The 10,976-nt window shown below is 39.7% G+C and overlaps 1 protein-coding gene across 2 annotated transcripts; it reads left to right on the top strand.

Moving 5' to 3' along the window:
- Window positions 1-5,626: 5,626 nt before the first annotated feature.
- On the top strand, window positions 5,627-10,399 carry LOC138318870 (uncharacterized). Of its 2 annotated transcripts, none has more exons than XM_069261641.1 (2): window positions 5,627-5,908; window positions 7,993-10,399. In XM_069261641.1, exon 2 carries the CDS (start codon window positions 8,012-8,014, stop codon window positions 9,458-9,460), a length of 1,449 nt encoding a protein of 482 aa, XP_069117742.1. In that variant the 5' UTR covers window positions 5,627-5,908; window positions 7,993-8,011; the 3' UTR covers window positions 9,461-10,399. The 2 variants fall into 2 exon arrangements, with proteins under 2 accessions (XP_069117742.1, XP_069117741.1); XM_069261640.1 differs by having other exon boundaries at window positions 5,629-5,904.
- Window positions 10,400-10,976: the final 577 nt, after the last annotated feature.

Here is a 10,976-nt window from a genome sequence, read left to right on the forward strand (position 1 = left end):
TTTCTAATCATGATAAAATCATTTCTAGTAATGCAAATTTTACAAAATTTTCAAAGAATCTTAAGAACTCTATTCTTTACTTACTTGCTCAATCTAGCGAAGTTATAATCCCAAATTTTGCAGCAAATGAGAAATAATCACTAATCATATAATAAAACAGGCCTAGATAATTTTGAAGTTTGATATGGAAGTTAGTTATTTCAGACTATCACTTGTTGTCACTTACATTTGTGTGATGCTGAAACTTATCATAGATATCACACAACTCGTCCAATTTATACTGAGCCAGGACAACAAATCCATCCAGAACCGAGCTGATACGACGAGCACAATCCTGACAGTGGACAACAAATTTCTTGTCTTGTTCCGTCACGAATAGGATATCAAACACCTCCACCTAGGAACAGAACAAATAATCAAATCTTAACGGCAAATTTTAGGAACAGAACAAATAATCAACGGCAAATTTGAACTCAAAGTCTGTGGTTCCATGGTAAACTCTGTTTGATGTAATTAATTAAAGTTTACTTTAGTCCAACATTCTTTCATGGCTACTAAATTTTGCAATTTCCATTTTAAAGTATATAGTCGTGGATATAAAAATATGCTGATTAAAGATTTAAAACAAGAGGCCCAGAGGGCCTGTATCGCTCACCTGGTTTGTAATGTCAAGTCATGTTCTGAATACAGGTTCATTGTTTCTTTTCTGAAGGAATTTGAATATTTACCTCTTATTTCCCTATTGGGCCCGCCCCTTCTGCCCCCGGGGGGTCAGAGCAAAAATTTATACAAGTTCTGTTCCCCTTCCCCCATGGATATTTGTGGCCAAATTTGGTTACACATGTACAATCCATGCAGAACTCTAGGACAAGTAGCGATTTATAGGATTTACCTCTATTTCCCCTATTGGGCCCCGCCCCTCCTTCCCCCAGGGGGTCAGAGCCAAAATTTATACAAATTCTTTCCCCATTCCCCCAAGGATGTTTGTGGCCAAATTTGGTTAAAATCCATGCAGAACTCTAGGACAAGTAGCGATTTATAGTATTTACCTCTATTTCCCCTATTGGGCCCCGCCCCTCCTGCCCCCGGGGGGTCAGAGCCAAAATTTATACAAGTTCTGTCCCCCTTCCCCCAAGGATGTTTGTGGCCAAATTTGGTTACAATCCATGCAGAACTCTAGGACAAGTAGCGATTTATAGGATTTACCTCTATTTCCCCTATTGGGCCCCGCCCCTCCTGCCCCCAGGGGGGTCAGAGCCAAAATTTATTTAAGTTCTGTTCCCCTTCCCTCAAGGATGTTTAGGCCAAATTTGGTTACAATCCATGCAGAACTCTAGGACAAGTAGCGTTTTATAGGATTTACCTCTGTTTCCCCTATTGGGCCCCGCCCCTCCTGCCCCCAGGGGGTCAGAGCCAAAATTTATACAAGTTCTGTTCCCCTTCCCCCAAGGATGTTTGTGGTCAAATTTGGTTACAATCCATGCAGAACTCTAGGACAAGTAGCGATTTATAGGATTTACCTCTATTTCCCCTATTGGGCCCCGCCCCTCCTGCCCCCAGGGGGTCACAGCCAAAATTTATACAAGTTCTTTTCCCCTTCCCCCAAGGATGTTTGTGGCCAAATTTGGTTACAATCCATGCAGAACTCTAGGACAAGTAGCTATTTATAGGATTTACCTCTATTTCCCCTATTGGGCCCCGCCCCTCCTGCCCCTAGGGGGTCAGAGCCAAAATTTATACAAGTTCTGTTCCCCTTCCCTCAAGGATGTTTGTGGCCAAATTTGGTTACAATCCATGCAGAACTCTAAGACAAGTAGCGTTTTATAGGATTTACCTCTATTTCCCCTATTGGGCCTCGCCCCTCCTGCCCCCAGGGGGTCAGAGCCAAAATTTATACAAGTTCTGTTCCCCTTCCCCCAAGGATGTTTGTGGCCAAATTTGGTTACAATCCATGCAGAACTCTAGGACAAGTAGCGATTTATAGGATTTACCTCTATTTCCCCTATTGGGCCACGCCCCTCCTGCCCCCGGGGGGTCAGAGCCAAAATTTATACAAGTTCTGTTCCCCTTCCCCCAAGGATATTTGTGGCTAAATTTGGTTACAATCCATGCAGAACTCTATGACTAGTAGCGATTTAAAGGAAATGTTGACGGACGGACGCCGGACGGACGCCGGACGCCGCGCCATGACATAAGCTCACCGGCCCTTCGGGCCAGGTGAGCTAAAAATAGATTGCAAACGATGGATGGTCAAATGAAAGCATCTTGCAATTGGACAATGTCTGGAACTGTCCTTGACTTCAAATAATGCTGGTGATATTAGGATCCTATCGAAGAAAATAATGTCGGGTATAATTATCTGGTGAAGTAATGTTTCCTTTTGTCCTAGAATAGTCATAACTATTATCCGGTTGGGATAAAACTGCAGAATCATTTGAACTAGTCCATAAGTTGCTGCATACTATAATATAGATTTCGCTACTCTTGTCAGCTTTGCTTGGGAGTCGATTTTCATGTAGCGGTTGAAAGCCCGACGTGATACGGCGTGTTACGTCTTATTACGGTCTTACGTTGCAAGGAAGACATGATGGAGTATCATTGTCTGGCCTGGTACATATTTGCTACTTCATGGAGTTATTTGTATTAATAAATAGAAATAGTCATTATCAAACGCATTTAAACCATCAAATTACACCAAAGCTATTATTGCAAAAGGCAGCTTAAGTGAGAACCATTACAAAGAAAAAAAAATATTTGCGTAGAAACACTCGGCTATAATAATTATAATTTTGTAATTAAAACGTTTTGAAATGACATTTTCGCCAATAAATATTGTTTCATTTGCTCCAAAAGAGCCCGGCATGAGACTTTCATCCCTAGTAAGCCTTGACGGACCGTGAAAAACGTATCGGAGCTTGATTGAAACGTGTAAAACGTAGCAGACCTCATCAGATCGTAACAGGCCTAGAGAGAACGTAGTGGTATCCTTGATAGACCGTGTAAAGCCGTAGTGCACCTTTAACCTCCGGGAACAGCACTTTCCCCTATATCCACGGTCCACCACGTAATCCGTAAAAGACCGTGGCAAAACTTCACAAGACCTAGCTCACCTTGAATACAGAGACAAAAATAGCCAAAATTCCACGTCGCACCACGTTTCGAGCAAACGGGGCTACCGTGGTCGCCGGGAACATAGTGTAAACCTAGCATTAGGCGTCGCTCTCTTCAGAGGAAATCTTTGCTAGCCTGTGATTGGTCAAATGTTTTCCGCTGAGCTGCCTTCAATTTCACTATGATATAGTCCAGGTGTGTAGAGATCGTAAGTGGACGGAACCCCTGGAATATCGAGGATGCAGAAACAGGAAAACGTTTTTATACCAAAATAATGAGCTTCAATTCCATATCAGTTACTAAAGAGAAGGTAAGTTGTAACTTGTGCTTGGAAACACGTAGTTCTACAGATTTTATATACCAATACGTCACTATGCATACATGAAGAGTAAACAAACATATATGCATACATATCACACACGTTGTGAATAGTGATTGTATTTAATTACAGTCAAAGTAGGGGAGCAAATCAAGCGGAATAATAAGTCAGAATGTGTAAGACTACATCGCATTTTGCAAAGGTACCTGGCTCATTTTAAAAAAAAATGACATACAGTCGTTTAGTTTTTTTAGCCTATTTGACCCCTGTGACCTTGAGTGAAAATCAAGGTCATTCATTTGAACAAACTTGGTAGCCCTTCATCCCAGCATGCCACAGGCCCAATATGAGTACCCTGGACCTTTTGGTTCTTGAAAAGAAGTCATTTAAAGATTTTAGCCTATTTGACTCCTGTGACCTTGAATGGAGGTCAAGGTCATTCATTTGAACAAACCTGGTAGCCCTTTATCCCATAATGTCACAGGCCCAATATCAGGTTTCTGAGCTTCGGAGTTATTCACAAGAAGTCGTTTAAATAATTTAGCCTTTTTGACCCCTATGATCTTGAATGAAGGTCAAGGTCATTCATTTGAACAAACTTGATAGCCCTTCATCCCAGCATGCCGCAGGCTCAATATTATTACCCTGAGCCTTTTGGTTCTTGAGAAGAAGTCATTTAAAGATTTTAGCCTATTATAAGCCCTGTGACTTTCAATGTTTTTTGTTTGATTAATTAACGTCCTATTAACAGCCATGGTCATGTAAGGACGGCTGCGGTGTGTTGCGTGTTTGTTGTGCGAGGTGCGTGTTTTGGGAGATTGCGATATATTCATGTTGTGTCTTCTTGTATAGTGGAACTGTTGCCCTTTTTATAGTGCTATATCACTGAAGCATGCCACCGAAGACAACAAGCAACACATCCACCCGGTCACATTATACTGACAACGGGCCAACCAGTAGTCCAACTCCCTGTATGCTGAGCGCTTAGCAGGAGCAGAAACTACCACTTTTATAGACTTTGGTGTGTGTCGGTCAGGGGACAGAACCCACATAGCCTTCCTCAAAGGGGCGAACGCTCAACTCAAGGCCAAAAGTGAGGCGGTGCCAAGGGAGGCATTAGGAAAGATAAAGTCAGTTAGGAAGAAGAGAAAAGAGAAGATCCTAAATTTAGTCGCCTTTTATGATCATGCAATAGGGACAGCAGGTACAATTCTAACGCCCTACCAGCAGGGCCGACCTTGAATGAAGATCAAGGTTATTCATTTGACCAAATTTTGTAGCCCTTCATTCCAAAATGCCGCAGGCTCAATATCAGGTCTCTAGGCCTCTTAGTTATTCACAAGAAGTTGTTTAAAGGATTTTAGTTTATTTGACCATTGTGACCTTGAATGAAGGTTAAGGTCATTCGTTTGAAAAAACCGAAACGATACGATGAAGTTCACTTGAAAATCTAGATTTCCGGAACATATCACGTGATCCGATCCTATATGTGACCCGATCGACTTCGAACGGGAAAAATAGAAACAGACATGTTAGCGGCTGTAGAAAATGCAAAGGCCTATACACAGGGACCTGACATGAAATTCTATCTAACAGTACACATATGTATCATAGTATCATAGTAGCGTCACTAATATGAAAAGCCTTTCTAAAAAATCGGATTAAAAAACGTGTCGGCAGATATCTTACCCTTGATACTAGATTACATGTAATATATATTGCGCCAGGTCCCTGGGGACCTATATACCAAACGATTCGGTAATCGTCGGTTTTGCAATTGCGACTGTTTCAAGATGACAGGTGTGTATATAAGACGATTTTTGACCGTTCGATAGCATAGGTTTATCTGCATGGAATAATGTCATAATACACGCTTCCAGTTTCCTCGAGTTTCATTCAACTTTAATACTCAAATAAGAGGAAACGTGCCGCAACAATATATAACTAAAACACTTGTATAGTACACAGACCGAGGTTCGAAACCGACAATTCTTACACTTTGCATTACTTTAATGCATTACTTTTAAATATCAATTAAGTTCGATATAAAGGTCTATCGAGTTAGGCAAGTGTAAAGCAATATATGTAGATCAGAGGATCGTACTCATATCTGTTGTGTAGTACATACCCAATTCAATTTGGAATTTATCTCATACGTGAGTATTACATAATGGACAGGTAACAGTAGAGAAAGTGACAGTCCGTGATTAAAAAACGTCTACCTGTATATACCTGACTTAGCAACACCAGTCTTAGTTACGGCCAAACAAACGTCCCTGTACTCGATTGTCTGACAATGTGCTGTGCTATTTAAAACATCGATTACACCAATTCCAGAAAAGGGTCTCGATATGAGGTCAATCACAAACCGAACCGACATAGCAGGACGAGTTCTCGAAAACCAGACCGAGCTGGCCGCTCAGTGCTATCATAGGAATCAACTACCTGGATATGTTAACCGACTTAGGACCATAGTGGGTATTGCTTTATTATATAATTTAATTTTATATATACCTATCTGGTGGATATTGTATATAAAAGCCTTGTGAACACGGTATAATACAATCTTTAGCGTGTGTAATATCATCTATTTTACATTACTTATCTTTTATGTATATAGACATACATGTGTTCATTCGTTTTATTTACTATTTACCTAGCTGCAATATTGTAGCTCAAAAGACTTTTTGACAGAAAATGGTATCGTCTTGAAAGGTATAGTAGGCCGGGTACGTATATTCGTTCTACTATTTACCATATCGCTTTTAAAAACTAGTCGTGTAGAATCGATCGTATAAAGGTTAAAAAGTTTGTATAGCCAAAATATATGCCTAATATAATACCCCAGTTCATGTACGATCTTGCGAAGTCGGATAAAGACTTCTGAATAGGTTTTAACATATAGATCACTTAAATTATATCAAACTGCGCTTATGACTTAAAGAAGCATGTAAACAAATTAATTGACCTACATATATATCATAATAATTAAACATATGCACAATGTAATTAACACTAGATAAAAAAACACACGAATTACAGAGATTGATAACAATTAACATGTTTTCAACAAAAAGACAACTGATACAGTAGTTTGTTTAATTCATGACGACACTCAGTTTTACTTATTGAATGTATTTTTCTATTATCGACATCCATTTGGTTGTTCTATATAGGACAAACCGTAATTGCAAAATAGAGTCGGTCAACAGGGTACATACAAGTACGTTACATTCAGTCAATATCGATCTTACTGCGTTATCTAGTAATTCCAGGAATCCCGAATCATATCACTTGTTTCACCCTATTCTCTCCATGTATGTGTGCCAAACAAGGATTACAGCTTTGGTTTCAGTTGACACTACCAAGTCATTCTTATTGGATTGCACTTCAACGATAGGTTAATATTAAACTCTAACAATAGGACTATTATATGGACCCCAAGTTCCATTAATGTGGACGAGAACTCTCAATAATACACACAGTATAGATTATTTCGTAACTCAGGTAGGCTCAACACGCTGATGCCTGTTTCCAGTACAAATGTACCTAAATTGCTACACTTGTGTGCGATATGTTTCGTAATTAGAGTTAATAATGGTTGTCTTATGTTGTTGATTGGAGTATTTATTTTCTGTTTTTGTTAAGCATAAATGGACATAATTCTTTGCATGTTAACCTTGCACCAGAGGTTTATTCGGTTTAAACGAGCTGGTTAACGTATTGATCCTAGGAACTACCCGCAACATAAAAGTAAACATTGGCAACTTCCCAAATAGTGATCTTAAAATACATTCCTTCATGACGAAGTGAACACAAAACATATTTAAATATCGCCAGTGAGCAAACATAATGAAAGCATGTACTTATTTTTGTATGCATATATTAAGTAAAGTGAATAGTTGGGCAAACAATGGCTAAAGTCGGTAAAAATGGTGTTCAGATATCCAGTATAATTTCTTATGAAACAGATAAAATTTCCCACCAAAATCGCTCTGCATGCGAAGAAATTAATTTATATTTTAAGAATCCCAAAACATCCTTCCAGCTGGCTATGTTGAAATGTTTTGGCATTTCAACGCAGTCACGCTTTCAAAGAGTTGGACGAATTTAATTTTACTGTGCTTTTACACGGGGCTTTTCTATAATTTCAATGGTCAAAACTGGACAATATATACCGTCGTTTTGGTATGTAAGGTTATTTGGAAGGTCAATAAACGATTCAGTCTGGTTTTCTTTGGCCGACTTTTCACTTTAATCTTCAAAGTATTTAATTAACAATCCTCATTATCAATAACCATATTGTGCTATGTTCACATAAACTACATATATAGTTATAGTGTATATGGACATTGAGGAAATATAAGAAAAGAGCGACTGAATATGTAAATAATAGGATGTGGTGTTTTTTTTTTTGCAAGCTCTTCGAAATAGTCCACGTTATTTGCTTGTTACTTTCATCTTAGAAATCTCGAGTTTTGTATACAGCAATCATCAGCACCACTGAATCAATTTCAATCATCTTACCGATTAATTACAATATCACGTTTCCTTTTTTTCAGGCATACAAACACTCCAGACATGGGCTGTGGCAGCAGTAGTGAGGTGAGGTCTATTTCACCGAACACCAGACAATATATGAACAACAATGATGCAATCTCCAAGGAAAGACAACAACAACAACAACAACAACAACAACAACAATATCGTCAACAACAGGAACAAGCGGCCAAACAGCAGGAGGAAGAGAGGAAACAAAAAGAGCATGAAGAATTCAAGAGAAAACAAGAAGAACAACAAAAGCTACAACAGGAACAACTTCAACGGGAAAAAGAGGCAGCACTAATTCAACAACAACAGCAGCAGCAGCAACAACAACAACAACAACAACAACAACAACAACAACAACAACATGCAGCGTTAATCCAGCAACAACAGGATCAGCACCAAGACACTGCCCAGGAAGATTCGGACGACACGGTACCAGAGGAGACTCTAGACCAAGCTCGAGCACGTCTGGCCCACTACGGACAGTACGACAAAAGCTATAATGTAAAACAAGTGTCCGAAATCAATAAAGAAAATGGTCAAAGTGTACTTTTTATCTGGGGTAAGCTCGTCCACCTTACGGACGCATTTAAGGACGTTATAGAACCAGAGGTCTTAGCACGGCAGGCTGAACTCGAAGAAGAATGTCCAGGACTGTTCGAAGATGACATGCTGTTACATTTGCGCGAACCGTGGTCTTCACATCCGGTTAGCATAGTGTATGGAGTTGGTGTCAAAATGTCGAAAATTCTTAAGTATGTTCCAAGGTGTAAAGTGGCAACACTGGCCGTTTTGGATAAAAAGGATTACTGGTCCGACATTAAGACGGATGCGGAAGGAGTGGCTCAGGAAATTCGAAGTGGTGATAACATAACTTTGTATTTAACCGAGTACCTCGAACTTCTTCAGCGGTTTTTTGAATTATATCAACAAACAGGAGGGTATGTGAATGAGGGTGCTCCATCAACGAGTGGAGATCCCAATAAGTGGGATTACCCTTTACCCAAATCTGTGGCGGCAGACAAGGAATCGCTAAGACGTTGGACGGAAACATGGCAGGTGTTCGACTTTGTGGTGCCAGAGGATGGTGCATGGTCCTGGTTTGGGTTTGAAAATCTGGTATTTCCGGATTTGAAGGAGAGTGTCGATTTTCCTCAACAACTGAGAACACCAGTAACTGGCGACGAAGAACTTGCGGAATTTAATACCGAAGTGGAAGGGGAAGCCGCTTGGGACGTCATAGAGGTAGATTTATTCAAAAACGACGTCACAACGGAAGCACAGAACGAGATATGGACTAAGCGAGAAAATTGTCAAGATTTTCATAATCCTGATAGAATGAAAAAGAAAAGAGAGAAGTTGGAGAATTACTTCATTGTTAAGTATGAATGGGACTCGTCGGCTCTTGATGCCTATCGTGGGTGGGCAGAAACAATAGAGGCAGGCTGGCAGAAGTTCCAAACACTCTGTGACAGTTCTTAACATGATTAACTTTAGTCCACACAAACTTCTAGTAAAATGACAACCCCCAGCAAGGCAAACTCGAGAACTCTTTAACGAATGTCGTAGGAGACGTTCGTTACCAAACAAGCTGCAATATGCGCTGATATCACATCAACGCACAAGAAGCGTTCATTGTGCATTCTTTGCGAAAATTTAATTTGGTACAGTGGTGATTGAATAAGGAGTGCAAGATTGTGCGTATCTTGATAATATGATGATCTTCTGGAACATGGAGATTTTTTGTTAATATTTGCAGTCCACCATTTGGACGAAGCAACCTGATGGCTCAAAAAACCCTCATAGCAAAGGCATCGCTCCTATAACATTGTTTTCTTCTCATGCTGGTTCAAATGATACCAGTTATTTAGTATTAATATCTTAGAAGAAGAAAGTGACAGTATATTTAGTGCCAAGGATACATGAATTTATAGAACTACATTCCTTCGGTGGGATGAGTATATGTTAGTTGAATTAAACCACAAGAATGTCTGGCAGGAGTAGTACTTCTATTCGACTAGATACAGATGGCAAATGACTCAACGTTACACGACCATTGTCGCGGAAACGTGAACATTTCCTTATATATGTTATATATTATAAAAGAAAAACATGAACAGAGCTAGCTCCAAAGAGTACACGTAGTTGTTAGTGTAAAAATTGTCTCCGCTATCTCTGTCATAGTATTCATTAACAATAACACCTAGTTTTGTGTTGTTCAACACACGGAATACAAAGCTCCACTTGTCTCGTCTGTACGTCATCCCACAGACACCCCTTTCTATAAAGGCATTTCCCCTCTCTTGTCCTTTGCAAGGAAAGTGTCACTTCTGTGTACTATAGGTTAGATTTACGTGGTCATATAAGTCAATTAGACATGCTTACATCATCTTTCATACTGATTAAAGAAGTACTTGAGAAGACCTTGTTTTTGTTTGTTTGTTGAGAAATCTGCTTTATAAAATAACAAGTATTTTGGTATCAACACTTTGATTGCACCATGATAACGACAACAGCTCATTCCTGTTTCAAGTTTTGGAGTTGCTTCACACACAGAGTGTACAACAAGAGTTGGTTAAAAAATACAAAAGTACGAGACAGTCGAATGGAAAGGTCCAGTGGTATAGAAATGTTCTTCCGAAACCTCCCGCGAAGGTTGGAGTCATTACAATGTTTTTGATCCATGTGACATTTTATGGAGGTCAAGGTCATTGATTTGAACGATTGATTGGTTGGCTAATAAGACGAACGTCCACAGGGTCATTTAAGGATGGTCTCCCATGTAAGCGTTACGATGCTTGTAAAATGCGTGCGTGTTTTTGGTAGACTGTAGCATGTTGTTGTTTGGTTCCCCTTGTAATAGTGGAACTCGTGTCCTTTTTTTACAGTGCTTTCTTACTGCACTGAAGCACACAGCCATACAATGACACAAAGCACGCACACCCCATCCAGTCAATTCACTTGCTCTCTTACTTTATGCTGAGGGCTGAACAGGAAC

Source organism: Argopecten irradians, chromosome 3 (assembly GCF_041381155.1).
Source record: "Argopecten irradians isolate NY chromosome 3, Ai_NY, whole genome shotgun sequence".
Taxonomy (NCBI): Eukaryota; Metazoa; Mollusca; class Bivalvia; order Pectinida; family Pectinidae; genus Argopecten; species Argopecten irradians.